The sequence below is a fragment of the Ranitomeya imitator genome, chromosome 7, assembly GCF_032444005.1.
Source record: "Ranitomeya imitator isolate aRanImi1 chromosome 7, aRanImi1.pri, whole genome shotgun sequence".
NCBI lineage: Eukaryota > Metazoa > Chordata > Amphibia > Anura > Dendrobatidae > Ranitomeya > Ranitomeya imitator.
In genome coordinates, this window is record NC_091288.1 from 138,949,311 (window position 1) to 138,968,826 (window position 19,516).

The 19,516-nt window shown below is 42.2% G+C and overlaps 1 protein-coding gene across 2 annotated transcripts in view; it reads right to left on the bottom strand.

Moving 5' to 3' along the window:
- The window catches only part of LOC138644922 (glucose-1-phosphate adenylyltransferase-like), a 150,787-nt gene that overhangs the window by 35,786 nt on the left and 95,485 nt on the right, over positions 1 to 19,516 (bottom strand). For both annotated transcript variants that reach the window (XM_069733852.1, XM_069733850.1), the window contains one exon: positions 1,135 to 1,232. In XM_069733852.1, the coding sequence (XP_069589953.1) occupies positions 1,135 to 1,232 (98 nt within the window). The remainder of the gene's footprint in view (positions 1 to 1,134; positions 1,233 to 19,516) is intronic.

A 19,516-nucleotide genomic window follows, 5' to 3' on the forward strand; every position in this document is an offset into this window, starting at 1 on the left:
CACAGTTCTGGAAGAACATTCTTTGCACAGGGGAAACCAAGATGAACATCTACCAGAATGATGGAAAGAGAAAAGTATGGCGAAGGCGTGGTACAGCTCATGATCCAAAGCATACCACATCATCTGTAAAACACGGCGGAGGCAGTGTGATGGCTTGGGCATGCATGGCTGCCAGTGGCATTGGGTCACTAGTGTTTATTGATGATGTGACACAGGACAGAAAATTCATTGTGGTAATGTCTATAACCAAAATTAGAAAAATGTTGTCTCTCTCCAAATATATATGGACGTAATTGTCTATACGGTATGTAATGTGCTGTGGAAAATAATCAATGCATAATAAATAAAAATAATAATAGATCTATTGGGATTTTATGTGATATATCAACACAAAGTAGCAAATGTGTGTGAAGTGTAACTGACATCATACATGGTTTTCTAAATATTTAAAAATAAAATCTGAAAACTCACGTGCATTTGTATTCATGTAGTCTGACACTTGTAAATAAAACAAATAGAAAACTATGTATAAATTCCTTTACACTTCACAAATAATTGCTACTTTGTGTTGGTATATAACAAAATCACAATAAAATACATTTACATTTTTGGATGTAATGTGAAAAAGTTCATGGGGTATGAATTCTTTTTCAAGGCACTATATGTGTCAGTTTTTATATAAGAATAACAAGTTCTGCATGATGCTCTTTTTCTTCTATTCAAAAAACAGGCAAATAACAACATAATAAAACCAAGGCAGACCAAAAATGATCAATGAGGCCCTGCTGCTTTCCACTTTTGCAACAGATCAGGTTTTGACATTAATTTAATTTGTCTGTTTATAAAAAGAGAACAGAAAAAGGAAATGTCGCAATGCAGTGTGAATGTCCCCTTCTAAGTACCATGCACCCACTGAATTGAATGGAAATAATGCATGGCGGGCCCACATCTAACAGAGCAAGGACAGACTTGTTAATGGATGTACATTCTGGCTCATTTTCTGGAGAGTGCGCTTGTTGAAGGAGCAAATACTAGGTGATTGGATTTGATGGGTTAAGTGCTTTTAGTGATTTAATGCATTTATTTCTAGTTTTATAACACAGAAATAAACATATATAAGTAAGAAACTCTTACAGCTCGCCTTGATGCTGTATCTGTGGGCAGTGGCTTTTCCTTTACAGCTGTGATTCTCTGGTTTTCATCTGTTTCCATTATACCATATTTCTTGGTTTCTGGTAGAAACATAACTTTTGTAAGTTAAAATACTTTGCATTTTTTAATAATTATGTATTTTTTTAAATATGTTAGAATACTTTTCTGAAAATAAAAGATTTAGAAAAAACACAATTTCTATGTGCGCACGCTCCACTTACACTGCGGTCTGTACTTGGCTATTTCCAGCAGGCTTACTGACAATGAATGGAGTTGCTCCATTGAAAATAGTGTCGCAGAGCCCATTTCTCAGACATCCAAAGCTCCAAAATTTGTATTATTGTATATCTGCTACCTGATTATTTGATTCCAGAGAAATCCACATTTTTCTTTATATGTAGTTTAACCGTTAATATCTATGAGCAGGACATTGATCTCCCTGAAAATCTGCCTCCAGAAATTATCTTAAATGAAAGGGAGCATTACCAGTGTGAGACATGTAATGACTGACTGTCTGCTCTACCAATTTTCATGCCTTCATTTAAAATAATCTGTGGAGGCAGATTTTAAGGGAGATCTGTTTTTGACTGATAGATTTTAATAGCTCATCTACAAATAAGAGAACATGAGCTGCTCTGGAATAAGACATTGGATCGCAGATATCAAGGTATCATTTTATTCAACCTTGTATGTATGACCTGCATGTCCATATTGATGGTTTAGGAAGGCTCATCCTACCAACAGATTCCCTTTAAAGAAGATACTTGTGATGAGCAAATAAGCTGGGTTAAGATGTTATCCGAGCATGCTCGGGTGCTGAGTGCCTTCGGCGTGCTCGAAAAATATATTCCAGTCGTGGCTGTTTGAGAGCCGTAACACATGCAGGGATTCCTGTTTGTTAGGCAATCTGTGCATGTGTTGCGACTCAACAGCCACGAGACGTGCAGACACGGGGACTGGAACATATTTTACGAGCACGCCGAAGGCACTCAGCACCCCATGTTGCTTGGACAACACCTTATCCAAGCACGTTCGCTGACCACTAGAAGATACCAAATCAATTAATGGAAACCTAAAAGATAAATCCTTTACTCAATATTCTTTTAATTGCTGAATATTTAAAGATTTCAATCATTGTGCCAGTAGTTCAGGAGCATAGAAGGCAAAAATATTAGAGTCACATAAAAATAAGGAATACCCCAAAATTTTTCATGGAATAGTTATCATCGTCTATCAGATGTGGAGACATACAATATATGAAAATGCAATCGGATATCTGAGTATAATAAAAAATAATATAGAACATATTTTGATACTCATTGGGTGACGGACCGGGTTAAACATAACTGGTTTTCTACGGGTGCTTGCGTATTAGAAATTCTAATACAAATCACTCCAAAGAAACTTACAGCGGAATACTGCATTTATATTATAGAGAACCTGTCAGGACCCCATGCCCTTCAACCCACCAACATTTGTATATTCCTTTTTAAAAACCCTGCCTAATAGTCCTTTAATACTGTTTGACACAAAAAGATGTTTTAAAAAAGTTTTTTTACAATTCGTTTTTAATATGCAAAATTTTCTTTTGACTAGCCGATGGGGCGTTTGTTTCCTCAGACTAGCAGTCCTACTCAGCATGTTATTACACCCCTTTGGGCATGGTAACATGATTTGGAAGACTTAGCATCATCTCCTGCTCTCTGCAAATCTCACGTACGTGTGCGACTTTCTTGCCTACAGGAGAGCTCTGTGTGGGACCACCAGTCCAGGGAAACAAACGCCTCGTCGACTAGTCAAAAGGAAATTTGCACATTAAAAACAGACTGTAAAAATACCTTTTTGAAAAGTCTGTTTAAGTGTCAATCAGTATAAAGGATTTGTTAGGCAGGGAATTTAGTAATATATATATAGAAAAGTTTGTAGCCAGCTCACCAGTGATCACCGCAGGTGCACGGAACTCCGCTGCAGGTAGACGTGACGATCATCAGGGAGAACAAAAAGATTGAGTTCCAGCTCCTTAAAACAATCCGTTTATTGAATCCAAGCATAAAATCCAAATGTCCATAGCGTACAGACTCCCATCGGTAAGTGCCCAAGGTGACAGAGACTAACGGCAACGCGTTTCGATCAAGATGATCTTTATCGTTAGTCTCTGTCACCTTGGGCACTTACCGATGGGAGTCTGTACACTATGGACATTTGGATTTTATGCTTGGATTCAATAAACGGATTGTTTTAAGGAGCTGGAATTTAGTAATATACAAATGCTGGTGGGTTGGAGAGCATGGGGGTCTGGTCAGGTTTCCTTTTACAAAGGGAACCACAATGTATATGTACAATAAGGACCCGAGAAGCTGTTAGTGTACCAAGAATGGGGTCTGGTTGCAGTATGCTATGCCAGCCCACAACATCAGTAGACACTGGGCCTCTAGACAGATGTCCTGCTACAGATTTGACTTCATGTTAATATTCTTAAACACTATCATGGCATTCAGCTACGTTACTACAGATAAAGCTAATGCAAGGTAACAATTCACTAATCATTCTTGGCCCCACTAAATGACAAAGCTCTTGCTAACAGTTTAATAAGGTATCTGGGATTACACATGTGATCTGAAATAAAAACACCACCACCAGCCATCTTTTTACCAGTGAATTTAAGGCGAATTAAATCCCGCCTTGGCAGGGTTATTGATTAAGGATGGGCCAGTGCTGTGTGCTTCTTCCCAAAGTCAAAATTTTCCATCCTGCTCCTGGGACAGGAACAAAAAATAATTCAAGATTCAGAACAGCAACATTCATACCAGATAAAAATGACATACAGTATTCATGGCAAGTGGAAGGTTTTCTTTTAATCCTTACATGGTGGATTTGATCTGCTGACTTCTGAATCTCTTGCTTTTTTAAGCATCAGCATCACTGTTTAACACCACCATTTCCAGTGTTTCTCCCTCACTCACCACAGGAACATGACCAGAAGACAACGTAAGATGATGGAAGCTAGTTTATTGATTATGTTGCATCCCTGACCATTTCTCATACTGGAATTATAAAAGATAAGCATAGAACACATCACTCATTCCTAAGTAACTATATTTCTAAAGGTGATATTGACATGAAATTTTCACCAGATGTTGGTAACAATCCATCCAATCCAGACCAGAAAAGGAACCAAACCATAGATGTCCTGTGTAAGTCATGTGTAATAATGAGAGATGACACAGGAAAAAAGTATTGAAGACATGAAAAAAGAGGTGTAAAAATCCATGGAAAGTCATGCCACCAGCTTAAATCGATGAGAAATTAGAAATCAATATTGCCCCTTAGCGAAAAAATAATATCAGTTGTTTCAACTGATGGCCTATAAAAAAGGTGTCTCAATACCAAGGTGCCACACATGAAAAATCTCATGATGGAAAAAAACAGTGAGCTGCCTTAATACTTTTTGCAACCTTATAGTTGCAAAACATACTGATGGCATTGGTTGCAGAAGAATTTCTAAACTGAAGGTATCAGTGAACGCTGTTGTGGCCATAATCGGGAAGCAAAAAGAACATCATTTCATGATAAATCGGCCATGACTAGGTGAACCCTGCAAGATTTTAGACTGAAAAGAGAAAATAGATGAGTTGACCAAGGTCAATCTTCCTAGGGTGTTCATCCATTAAGTCGCCATTGCTCGAGATAGAGCAGAGGACATTAATAATAATAAAGTCCAAGAGCCAGCAACCACCTGTGGAGAGCTACAGAATGGCCTGGAATCATCAAAAAACAATAAGTAATGCACAAAACCACCACAACCTGTATGCGCGCTCACTATGCAAGACTCCATTGCTGAGCAAATAACATGTTCAAGCAAGTTTAGCTTTCTCAACAACATGTAGACAAGCCAGTGAAATACTGGTAGTATATAGTCTGGTCAGATGAGACCATAATACAACTCTTTGGATACCATAATACACATCATGCTAAAACACCATACCAACAGTAAAGTTTGGAGGTACAAACATCATGGTGCGGGGCTGTTTTTCACCATGCAGCACTGGCAAACTTCATATAATTGAAGGAAGGATGCTGACTCCAACTTGAAAATATCTCCCAGATCCGAACATTGCTCAAACAATACTCTGTAAAAACACTAGTGCATGCTCTCATCATCCCCTGCCTCGACTACTGAAACCTCCAGCTTTGTGGCCTCCCATCTAACACTCTCACCCATCCAATCTATCCTTTACTCCGCTGCCCAACTAATTCACTTATCCCCCGCTATTCCTGACCTCTCCTGTCAATCCCTTCACTGGCTCCCCATTGCCCAGAGACTCCAGTTCAAAACCTTAACCATGGCATACAAAGCCATCCACAACCTGTTTCCTCCATATTTCTGTGACCTAGTCTTCTGGTACCTACCTGCAGGCAACCTCCAATCCTCACATGATCTCCTTCTCTACACCCTTCTTCTCTCCTCTTCCCACAATCGCATACAAGACTTCTCCCATGTAGCCCCCCTTCGCTGGAACTCTCTATCCCAATATATCAGACTCTCGCCTACTGTGGAAACTTTCAAAAGAAACCTGAAGACCTACCTCTTCCAATAAGTCTACAACCTACAGTAACTCCGATCCACCATACTGCTGCACGATCAGCTCTACCCTTACCTTCTGTATCCTCACCCATCCCTTGTGGATTGTTATCTCTCACGGGCAGGACCTTCTCGCCTCCTGTACCAGTTGCTGACTTGTTTTGTTCAAAATTATTTTTCTCCCTATACACACATTTAGGGAGAAAGCTATCACTCAGAGGGAACAGTGCAGTGAGAAGCCACTGAGGAACAGCCTCTTCCTGGATCAGCATTTACATGTAGGTTTTCTCTGAAACACCGCAGTATTCCAGAGTAAAACATTCCTGCCTGGAATGACGGTGCCAGACAGATACAACCTGCAAGTAGTATGGGCAGTGAGAATCAACTGTCAGGTTTGTTTAAAAAAAAAAAAAAACAACTGTTCTACGATCACAGTGATATACAAAGCAGAAACCAACCTATTTTAAGCAGTTACCTAATGCCAGAGAGACCAATTTGCGCTGAATTCATTCACACTAATACTAAAATTCCGACAAGCACAGGAACATAGCTCTAAAGTTCTCATACAAAGAGATGTCCGTATACCAGCACAGTAATAGTACAATAGCCAGCATTAATAGTGCAACCAATACACAAGGTAGAAATTCTGTTATGGATTTTTTTACCTTTATTTTTAAATGTTTTAGTCCTCATTACCTCATAGGGGACTTGAACCTACGTTCCCTACGTTCGTTTGTACTATTTACTGCATTGCTTTAGTTTTACACTGTATAGTAGGAGTACCAAAGTGGTATCAATGGAAAACTTCATTAGGCCTCCAGGTGCCATTAAAACCCATTGTCACACCACAACAATGATGCGGGGGAACAATGGCGGTCCAAGTATATATCACCATTTCAAAAGATTTAATCACTAAACAACAGCCTTCAGAGCTAGCTTTGGTTAAAGGGTTAAACTTCACATTTTTATTTTTCACATTTTTGGGGGGTGGGGATGAGGGGAATTTTGTTGTTTTGAAGTTCATTGTGTGATAGAAAAAATGTCCTGGCAATATGTTTCCGGAGGTCCATATGATTATGGATATACCACATTGATATTGGTTTAAAAAATTGGTATATTTCTCTATATTTTGAGACCTTTACCTATATTTTTCCAAATGAGCAATTTGTGTGACGACTTTTTTCTTGCACACTGAGTTAGCATTTGCAATTTAGACATTCAAATGCCACTGTTAGTGATTGACAGTGGCATCTAGCTGCTATTACAGACATATACCAGCTGTGAAATACAGCCAGCATCTGCATGGTATGGCGAGGGCTCAGTTCCTTAACCCCTTCATGACCATGGGATTTTTCGTTTTTCCGTGTTCGTTTTTCACTCCCCTCCTTCCCAGAGCCATAACTTTTTTATTTTTCCGTCAATTTGGCCATGTGAGGGCTTATTTTTTGCGGGACGAGTTGTACTTTTGAACGACATCATTGGTTTTAGCATGTCGTGTACTAGAAAACGGGAAAAAAATTCCAAGTGCGGTGAAATTGCAAAAAAAGTGCAGTCCCACACTTGTTTTTTGTTTGGATTTTTTGCTAGGTTCACTAAATGCTAAAACTGACTTGACATTATGATTCTCCAGGTCAGTACGAGTTCATAGACATCTAACATGACTAGGTTATTTTTTATCTAAGTGGTGAAAAAAAATTCCAAACTTTGCTAAAAAAAAAAAAAAAATTGCGCCAATTTCCGATACTCAAACAAAAACGGACACTGCGGACGTAACTCGAGGTAAGAATCTCCCTCCTATACAGTATGCCCATGGCATACCACTGGGAATAGAACGGGACAAAACTCCCTAACAATAATATAAACCTACAAAGACCAGGGAGCGAGATGCCCCAAGAATTAATATAATACACAAAATAATCATAAAAAAATATATAAACTTTATTAATAGACAAAATATAGGACAAAACATATAAATATGAGAGTATGGTGATGATAGACAAGCAGAACATTCCTATGGGCATATATACAAACACATAGGCACAAAACTAGTGCCATATAAAGTGACAAGTGCAACGTGTACAGGGTAAATAGCCCGCACCTGTGTGCATACACCGGGTCGTATAATGGACAGGACAACGTGGCTACACTACCGCAACCCTAAATGTAACAGAGGAACATTACCTATTCATAGTGGAGCGGAGTGCAACAACAACATATGCGTTCTCAGTATAAATACCAGGTATAAGAGTAATAAAAACCAAACATGGTACTATAGGCTGTGCCTCCACGGTAACAAACCGCATACTAATGCCATCCAACAAGTAATCACATCACTGATGTTCCCAAAAGAGAACCGTCCCAGTGCTTACCCATGTCGTACAGATGCCCAGACACGAAATGTCCTGCTGGAAGCCCCGACGGGCGTTTCGCGTATTCAAATGCTTCCTCGGGGGGCTGTGTGGTCTCTCTAAATGTACCCAGTTTTTATAGTGTGTGTGCATCTGAAATTCATTAGCCGCAATGATGTACGGCGCATGCGCGTAGAGAGGACGGCAACCACCGCGCAGCTTCCGGCCTTCCCATCGGCGCCGAGCAGAGAGGGAAATCCCTCATGACGTCAGCACAGCCCAGCGTCGATGTACGGAAGCCTTTAGCAACGCGGCGTCACCGCCACTCCAACGCGCATGCGCACCACCGCGGGGGCCATAATGAGAAAGGGCAAATACGCTGGCAAAAAGATCACTGTCCTTACAACACGGTGGGTACTATCCTAGACAAGCAATATGACGCAGACAGTTTAACCAAACAAATATATGTAACATTGGCACCCGAACTCATTCATTAACCATAAATATTCGGATATTCCGGATTTTCCAGTTCCAAGTCCATATCCTGTCATGGCGACGAAACTTTAGTGCATCGCAGCACGACCCTTCGGTGATGTTAATATTGGTCACATCCATATCGTATCATATTGAGGGATGTTACATAGATGCAAATAACTCCAGTTCTCCCAGGTATAGCTGTCCATATGGTTATTATTTCCCCTCCAAGCCGCAAGCCCTTACTCCAGGCCCAAGATGTAAAGGATGTCAATCAACAATAACTACTAAAATAAAAATACTGAAAAAGACAGAAACAAACACAAAAATTAAAACCAAGTTAAACAACAGAAAAACTAAAAACCAAAGAAGACAGAGGATATCGCCATTAGGCCTATAGAAAAGAAACAAATCAGAGATCGAGAGGCTTATACTCCCTTGGGTTGTAATCCACTATCTAGATACTCGAGTGAGTTGTTTGAGATTTTAGACCGGGCCCTGACACGGGGCATTATAACTAAGAAGGTGTTTGAAGGCTTGTTTGTGGAACATCCGGTTGTCCCTACCTTCTACCTGCTGCCGAAGGTTCATAAAAATTCTGTTACACCCCCAGGGCGTCCGATTGTCTCGGGCATAGGGGGGTTATGCGACCCGGTGTGCAAATTTATTGAACACTATTTACATCCTTTAGTTGAGTCGCTCCCCTCCTATGTCCGGGACACGACGGACGTCCTGGGTAAAATTGATGGCCTGACCTTGGAACCTGATATGGTGTTTGCCACTGTCGATGTAGAATCACTCTACACTAGTATTCAACATGAGGATGGCTTGGAGGCAGCTGAATTATTCCTGGGTATGAGTAATCTGGATTCCCTGTTGCAGGCCCTGATCCTGGAGCTTTTACAATTCATTTTAACACATAATTTCTTTTTATTCAAAGATCGTTTCTTTTTACAGAAACGCGGCACTGCCATGGGCGCGGCGTGTGCGCCCTCGTACGCTAACCTCTTTCTCGGACTTTGGGAGAGGGAGGTTTTCGGCGGGGGCGTATGCGCCGCCTCTCATGTGCAGTGCTGGTATCGTTATATTGACGATGTGTTGATGATTTGGCAGGGTCCCGAGGCGGCACTCGTTGACTTCATCCAGGACTTGAACCAAAATAACCGTAACATCAGGCTGACCCACAGGATAGCGGGTAATGAGATTGATTTTCTGGACATTAAAATCATGAGAAGTATGGATGGGGAGATTCGGACCGACGTCTTCCGAAAGGAGACGTCGGTCAACTCTCTCCTACATTCCACCTCAGCGCACACGCGGTCCACGATACGCGCTATTCCTGTGGGCCAGTTTCTTAGAATGAAAAGAATCTGTTCGGCGGATGAGGTCTTCGAGAAGCAGGCTCGGGACCTTGCCGAAAGGTTCCAGGATCGGGGCTATAGCAACAGAGTTATCAAAAAAGGTTACTTCAGGGCTAGAGCATCGCCCAGATGTCAGCTACTCCGGAGACCTCCGCGGCCTACTCCATCTAAATCAACCCAGCCGTTACGTTTTATCTCCACCTATAATAATAGGTGGGAGGAAATTAGGGAGATTCTACAGAGACATTGGTCAGTTTTGAGAACGGAACCAACGCTTAATAAAATCTTACCTGACCGTCCCCTCCTTACTGCAAGAAGAGGGAAGAGTCTTAAGGATCAATTGGTAAGAAGCCATTACGTTCCGGCCACACCAGGTATTTTTGGATCAGGACCCCAGAGATGGGGGTGTTACCCTTGTGGGTCATGTAAGGCCTGCCAGAATATAATTAGAGCCACTAACTTTTCGGCGGCAGGGGGAGGTAGGGATTACCGTATCACGAGCTATATTTCCTGTAGCACCACTTACGTGGTGTATTACGCCACTTGTTCGTGTAACTTGATCTATATTGGCCTTACATCTCGGGAACTCCGTGTCAGGGTCCGGGAACATGTTAGGGGGATCGTGGCGGCGAAAGATGCGCTTAATATAGCGGAATTGCACACCATCCCAAGACATTTCAGGCGTTATCATGCCTGCAATCCGTCATCATTTAAGGTACGAGGAATTGACAGGGTCCACGCTGGAAATAGAGGAGGGGACCTTAAACGTTTACTGGCACAAATAGAGTGCCGGTGGATAGTTGCCCTGGGTACCATGGCCCCCAATGGCCTTAATGAGCAGCTATCATTTGTCTCTTTTCTATAGGCCTAATGGCGATATCCTCTGTCTTCTTTGGTTTTTAGTTTTTCTGTTGTTTAACTTGGTTTTAATTTTTGTGTTTGTTTCTGTCTTTTTCAGTATTTTTATTTTAGTAGTTATTGTTGATTGACATCCTTTACATCTTGGGCCTGGAGTAAGGGCTTGCGGCTTGGAGGGGAAATAATAACCATATGGACAGCTATACCTGGGAGAACTGGAGTTATTTGCATCTATGTAACATCCCTCAATATGATACGATATGGATGTGACCAATATTAACATCACCGAAGGGTCGTGCTGCGATGCACTAAAGTTTCGTCGCCATGACAGGATATGGACTTGGAACTGGAAAATCCGGAATATCCGAATATTTATGGTTAATGAATGAGTTCGGGTGCCAATGTTACATATATTTGTTTGGTTAAACTGTCTGCGTCATATTGCTTGTCTAGGATAGTACCCACCGTGTTGTAAGGACAGTGATCTTTTTGCCAGCGTATTTGCCCTTTCTCATTATGGCCCCCGCGGTGGTGCGCATGCGCGTTGGAGTGGCGGTGACGCCGCGTTGCTAAAGGCTTCCGTACATCGACGCTGGGCTGTGCTGACGTCATGAGGGATTTCCCTCTCTGCTCGGCGCCGATGGGAAGGCCGGAAGCTGCGCGGTGGTTGCCGTCCTCTCTACGCGCATGCGCCGTACATCATTGCGGCTAATGGATTTCAGATGCACACACACTATAAAAACTGGGTACATTTAGAGAGACCACACAGCCCCCCGAGGAAGCATTTGAATACGCGAAACGCGCGTCGGGGCTTCCAGCAGGACATTTCGTGTCTGGGCATCTGTACGACATGGGTAAGCACTGGGACGGTTCTCTTTTGGGAACATCAGTGATGTGATTACTTGTTGGATGGCATTAGTATGCGGTTTGTTACCGTGGAGGCACAGCCTATAGTACCATGTTTGGTTTTTATTACTCTTATACCTGGTATTTATACTGAGAACGCATATGTTGTTGTTGCACTCCGCTCCTCTATGAATAGGTAATGTTCCTCCGTTACATTTAGGGTTGCGGTAGTGTAGCCACGTTGTCCTGTCCATTATACGACCCGGTGTATGCACACAGGTGCGGGCTATTTACCCTGTACACGTTGCACTTGTCACTTTATATGGCACTAGTTTTGTGCCTATGTGTTTGTATATATGCCCATAGGAATGTTCTGCTTGTCTATCATCACCATACTCTCATATTTATATGTTTTGTCCTATATTTTGTCTATTAATAAAGTTTATATATTTTTTATGATTATTTTGTGTATTATATTAATTCTTGGGGCATCTCGCTCCCTGGTCTTTGTAGGTTTATACAATTTCCGATACTCGTAGCGTCTCCATTTTTCGTGATCTGGGGTCGGTTGAGGGCTTATTTTTTGCGTGCCGAGATGACGTTTTTAATGATAGCATTTCGGTGCAGATACGTTCTTTTGATCGCCCGTTATTGCATTTTAATGCAATGTCGCGGCGACCAAAAAAACGTAATTCTGGTGTTTCTAATTTTTTTCCCGCTACGCTGTTTAGCGATCAGTTTAATGCTTTTTTTAATTGATAGATCGGGCGATTCTGAGCGCGGCGATACCAAATATGTGTAGATTTGATATTTTTTTTATTGATTTATTTTGATTGGGGCGAAAGGGGGGTGATTTTATATTTTTTTTAATTTTTTTAACATTTTTTTTAACTTTTTTTTTTTACTTTTGCCATGCTTCAATAGCCTCCATGGGAGGCTAGAAGCAGGCACAACTCGATCGCCTCTGCTACATAGCAGCGATCTGCTAATCGCTGCTATGTAGCAGAAATGCAGGTGTGCTGTGAGCGCCGACCATAGAGTGGCGCTCACAGCCACCGGCGATCAGTAACCATAGAGGTCTCAAGGACCTCTATGGTTACAATGGAGACGCATGGTCGACCCCCGATCATGTGACGGGGGTCGGCGATGACGTCATTTCCGGCCGCCCGGCCGGAAGCGGTGGTTAAATGCCGCTGTCTGCGTTTGACAGCGGCATTTAACTAGTTAATAGGTGCGGGTAGATCGCGATTCTGCCCGCGCCTATTACGGGCACGTCAGCTGTTCAAAACAGCTGACGTGTCCCGGCTTTGATGCGGGCTCACCGCGGAGCCCTGCATCAAAGCAGGGGATCTGACCTTGGACGTACTATCCCGTCCAAGGTCAGATAGGGGTTAAACCCGCTCCATACATGGGCTCATTGACTTTGAAGTACAGTTATGCCAGGGTGTGCTAATAGGTTAATGTGAAATAATGATCAAAGGACTTTAATAACATTATAAAATATGTAGATATTTCTAATATGTAATGATGTGTGGCATTCTATATAAGCTTCCCATTCATCACATCAATTTAGTTTTCTGGGCTGTACCTGGAGTATGCCATATCAAGATGTTAAATCCTTTACCCCAAAGAATGTTTTCATCTTCCTGACCAGGCCAATTTTTCAATTCTGTCACTTTATGAGGTAATAACTCTGGAACACTGATGGATCCCACCAATTCTGAGATTGTTTTCTCATGCCATATTGCATTTCATAACAGTGGTAAAACTTGTTCGATTCGACAAAAAAAAGGACATTTGGTGAAAAATTTCGGAATTTAGCAATTTTCAAACTTTTCAATTATATGCCCTTAAACCAGAGAGCTATGTCACACAAAATAGTTTATAAATAATAAAGAACATGTCCCAAACGTCTACTTTACATTAGAAAATTTTTTGAATCATACATTTTTTTATAGGAAGTTAGAAGGGTTAAAACTGTTGTGCAATTTTTACTGAGTACGCCGATACCCTATATATGGGGGGAAAACCACTGTTTGGATGCACAACAGGGCTCGGAAGGGAAGGAGCACCATTTGACTTTATGAACGCAAAGTGGGTGGAATTGAGAGCGGAGAGCATGTGTTGTTTGGAGAGCCCTTGATATGCCTAAACAGTGGAAACAGCCCACAATCGACCCTATTTTGGAAACTAGATTCTCCAAGGAACTTATCTAGATGTGTAGTGAGCATCTTGAACCTCCAGGTGCTTCACAGAACTTTAAAACATTGAGCCGTGAAAATAAGATCAAACATTTTTCACAAAAATGTTTAGGTCCAATTTTTTTTCTTTTCACAAGGGTAACAGGAAAAAATGGACCAAAAAAAATGTTGTGCAATTTGTCCTGAGTACACAGATACCCCATATGTGGGAGAAAACCACTGCTGGGGCACATGGCAGGGCTCAGAAGTGAAGGTTTGATGGTTTGGAGCACAGACTTTGATGGAATGGTCTGTGTATGCCATGTCGCGTTTGAATAGTGCATGATGTGCCTAAACAGTAGAAACCCCCCCACATGGGACCCTATTCTGGAAACTAGACCCCCCAATGACTTTCTCTAGGTGTGTCGTGAGCACCTTGAAACCCCAGGTGCTGCACATAAAATAACATTAAGCCGTGAAAATAAAAAAGTAAAAAAAAAAAACTATAGACATTTTAGCCCCATTTTTTTCATTATCACAAGGGTAACAGGAAAAAAAATTGACAGCAAAAACTATTGTGTAATTTCCCCTAAATACGCAGACGCCCCATATATGTTGGAAAATTACAGTTTGGGTGCATGGCAGAGTTTGGAAGTGAAGGAGTAACGGTTTGGAGAGCAGACTTTGATGGAATGGTCTGTATGTGCCATGTCACATTTGGAGAGCCCCTGTGGCATAGTTTTATAGTAATGATTATAATACTTTCGGTTTTACTACTGTATGAATTTATAATGTGGTGGTATGTGTAAGTTGTGCAGAGTACATCAGACTATAAGTGTACAACACCTTGTAGGTTTTGTGCGCTTTATGGCCAATTTGAGCATGCGTTTATGTGCTGCATGTATACCAACTTAATCCAATCTCAATTTTTGTGGGTTTTTTTTTAGACTATAAAAGCGTGTTGTGTCAACAGGGTAAAAACAAATTTTATTAATTTATCGACTTATTGTACATTTTGAAGCAATCCTTAATAAAAAAAAGGCCTGGTTTCTCAGGGAAGGTTTCACAATGGTAAATTGTGTCTCTTCGTATTCTCCTCTTGGAGCATTCTCTACACCTTGTTTGTGATCTTCCCTTCTTTGCAGTTTAGTGAACCTCTCCTGGAAAATGTTGACCTGGGACGATTCCAACATCATCAGTTTCAGAAGTACTGGGACCCTCACCTTCCTGAGTCACAAACATTAGTGCATTGATCAGTATCTCCTGAAAATGAAGGAAGGTCCCCTCATTAACTGCAGATCGAAACAGCACAAGAGCGTTGTACAGTACCATCTGTACAATGTCCACAGCCAATATTTTGTACCATAGTTTAGTTTTTTGGCACTGTATGGTTTTAGGACCTGATCTGACTGATTGTGATGATGCACGAAGAAAAACGTAAAGTGGACCCACTGGACCATGGCGACGAACCCCTCACGGACGAGCTGACCAGGTGGACCGCCCCCTATACAGGGAGAGTTAGGGGCAGGCCCGTGAGGGACTATCGCCTTGGAAGCTGGGGAAAACAATTCTGACAAGACTCAATGAAGATGTGGGACCAGGAGAGACACCGGACTGAGGACAGGAGTGCAGAGATGCAGGGCTGTATAGACAGAGGCTACAGAGACACAGGACTGTAAAGGGGCACGACTGCTAAGATAGGTGGCACACGGGACTGAACTAAAGAGACCCAGGGAAGCAAAGGCACAGTGACACAAGACTGGCGATACAGGAAGAGCAGGAGCACTGGAACGCAGGGACCCACGGAAGCGGACACACAGGTATGGCGCTGGAAGAAATACAGAGAACCAGGATCAGGAGAAACAGGAACAACACAGCACTGGCGAGGGGCCAAGAACACTTGCAACACAAATGATCTACAGGCATAGAGGATAGGGCGGGAGCAGCTTACATACTGGTGCGACGCAGCACTTCCGGGTGAAGGTCCTCCAAGACGATCGAGAGGATGAGAAGGAGCGCCAGCAGGAATATCAAAGGTGCGCATGTGCAGTGCTGAATCTGGTGTGCGTGCGTGCCCGACGAGCAGGAGCGGCTGGGAGTGAGCACAGAGAGGAGGACACCGCAGGAGAGGCGTGCCGGAACGCCAAAGACAGGTGAGTATGACAGGGCGCAAGAGGCGGGAGCGACAGCGGCATGACACTGATCTACACCCCCAAAAACCAATTGTAATCCAAGATACAATCTGGCTTTGGGACTTGTGTGTGTTGTGGTACCTTGGCCAATGATAAGAGAGCTGCTGTCACCGTGTGTGGTGGTCAAGATAAGGACATCCCTCTTGTCCTTATACTTGACCACCAGCATGTTGTCGCTGCACTGGACTCTGCTTTCATCTTTTCTTAGCAGTTGCCCAATTAGCAGCTTAGGGAGACCTCTCTGATTTTTTTTGCACGGTGCCTCATACAACTGTATCTCTGACAGAGAGGGTCTTGAAAAGTAGGATGCTGGGGTAAAAGTTTTCAATGTAGAGGTGATAACCCTTATCCAGCAGTGGGTGCAGCAATTACCACACAATTTTCCCACTCACCCCCAGAAAAGGGGGCATTCAGGGGGGACAATCTGGGTGTCCTTCCGTTTGTAGACCCTAAATCTGTGTGTGTATCCCGAGGTACTTTAATTCCGTACCTGGTCCTCTGTTGTGAGTTCTGTTTTTGGGCTCCCTCTGGTGGTTACTGATGGTACTGGGTGACTTGTCTTTCCTGGGTCTCTGGGTTCCACCTGTTCCATCAGGATATGGGAGTTTCCTATTTAACCTGGCTTTGCTGGCATTTCCTCGCCGGTTATCAATGTATCCAGTGTGTCTTGTTACCTCTGCTCCCTGCTCCTAGAACCTTCTGGTCAAGCTAAGTTCAGATTTTCCTGTTTTGGTGTTTTGCTTTATTTGGTTTTTAGTCCAGCCTGCAGATATGTGATTCTTGCTGCTGGTTGCTCTAGTGGGCTGAAATTGCTCCTCATGTACCATGAGTTGGCACATGAGTTCAAGTAATTTCAGGATGGTTTTTTGAAGGGTTTTTCGCTGACCGCGCAGTTCACTTTTGTATCCTCTGCTATCTAGCTTTAGCGGGCCTCATTTTGCTGAAACTGTTTTCATACTGCGTATGTGCTTTCCTCTCATTTCACCGTCATTATATGTGGGGGGCTGCTATTTCTGTGGGGGATTTCTCTGGAGGCAAGAGAGGTCTGTGTTTCTTCTAATAGGGGAAGTTAGATCTTCGGCTGGAGCGAGACGTCTAGGATCATCGTAGGCACGTTCCCCGGCTACTTTTATTTGTGTGTTAGGTTCAGGGTCGCGGTCAGCTCAGGTTCCATCGCCCTAGAGCTTGTTTGTATCTGTGCTTGTCCTTTAGTGATCCCCTGCCATTGGGATCATGACAGTCCTCGTACTGTCGGAATTTTAGACTCCATTTGAAATGAACCATCTATAGAGATTATCCTTTAGGGGCTGTACACCTCATCAAATCTTCTTCTGGAGTGTTCAACTACTGGCCAAATTTTATATTGACAAAGTTAGGATCATCTCGGGGAGGACACTGCACATTATCACTATAATGCAAAATTTTTTGGATAGCTTAAAATCATGTCCCGGTCATGGCCATACAGAATACCGGTGTGCTGTAGAGTATATCAGTATTACAGTATTGCCGAAGCTCCAGTTTTCTGACTATGGCGATATGCAGCACAATGCCTTAAAAATGTCATAATTTCTGCTGCATTTAGAGGGGTCTATCTGGTGTCTGACAATGTGGGATTTCTGGTGAAAATTTTATGGGCATACAAAATTGTTTAGGCCACCATAAGATTTATTATTTCCTCGCTAACAAAGAGTGGCCAATGAAATCCATAATAATCGGCAGATAGTTTTGAGGGGTGGGGGAAGAAAAAAATCAGTAGATGTTAAAAAAAAAAAAAAAAGGATTGTATAAAAAATAAATAAATCGGATGTCATTAACATTGTGATGTCTGCTACTCTAATTTGCTACCTCCCTACCTATAAAACTCCACTATACTAATTACTATAGGATGTCACTTACACTGCAATGTCCGCTACTCTAACTACCGTATATACTCGAGTATAAGCCGACTTGAGTATAAGCCGTGGCACCTAATTTTGCCAGGGAAAACTGGGTAAGCTTAGGGTATGTTTACACGGTCAGGATTGCATCAGGATTTGCTCAGGATTTAACGCAGGTAAAATTTGCAGCAAATCTGCACCTGAGGACACTGGCAGGTCACCTGTGTTTTTGATGCGTTTTTTTTCATGCGGATTTGTGTGTTTTTGTAAGCTAAATAAAGATATACAAAAAAAAAAGAATTGTGATGTCATTTCATGTCCAACCTCTTCATTTACATACTCCATTGAAGAATAATGTTACACACACTGATAGATAGATGATAGATAGATATGGGCTAGATAGATAACAGATAAATAGATCTATCGTATCTATCGTATCTATCTATAAATATACATAAAGATATATAAATATATCTATTGATAGATATATCTATAGATAGCTAGGTATATCGATAGATAGATGATAGATACGATAGATAAATACGATAGATAATAGATAGATACGATAGACAGATAATAGATAGATAATACCAAGCCCGATGTTTAGTAATAAATATAATAAAATGGTACATAAAAAGTTAGGCCGGGATGCTGTTGCATGCATTTCTGTGCAGCAGCAAGCTCCGCTCCTGAGTGCCGGCGACAGTGCCGGGTATTAAGATGCGAGACTCATCCAAGTTTCTCGCATGTGTGATTCAGGCCTTAAAAGCAATATCTGTTTAATTTAAAAATAAATTACCGAGTAGCGGTAGGTGACATTAAGCTGGCTTTGTAATGGAGAGGCGTCAATAAGATACCTACTGTTACTAATCCTATATTTGGTAAAGGGTTAATAACACACACACACATGCAGAATAAAGTATTTTAATGAGTTTTGACCATATTTTTATTGAACTGGTAATCCAAGCGAAGCCCTCGTCTCCTAGAAAAAAAGAAAAATAATAAACCAACATTATACTCCCTGAGTCCGACGTAGTCCTTAATAACGAGTGTCCCACGACGAGTCCAGCTCTGCTACATCTGGATGCCTGACATCCAGACATAGCAGAGCTTGTAGATGATCGCTGGAGATAAATCTCCAGCGATCACCTACACTGCAGCGTTCTCACAATCAGCTGATCGAGAGAAACAGACTAGTGACCGTAGATAACCCCCGGTCACGTGCACGGCAGTTCTCACGATAAGTTTAACGCAAGAAATGCAGTGGACGCGTACCTCTGGCGGTGGGACAGGTAAGCCCGCATGTAAATTAGGAGACATGCGTAGTAAGCTGTGTTTATGCACTTACTACGCATGTGACTAATCATTAGATGCGGTTTTACTGCATCTAATCTATGGGTAATTTACGGTGCGGCGACGCAGGGTCACCGCATTGTAAACAGACATGCTGCGTTCTGAAAAGACGCGCCACATGTCCGTTTATGAGGGTCTGCCGCCTGCGTGTTTGAACGCATAGTGGAGAAGGGATTTCAGGAAATCTCCCCTATGCAGTAACATCTGGACGCTGAGTGTTTGACGCTGCGGCTCTACGCAGCGTCAAACACGCAGCATTTCCTGACCGTGGAAACACACCCTTATTGAATCGA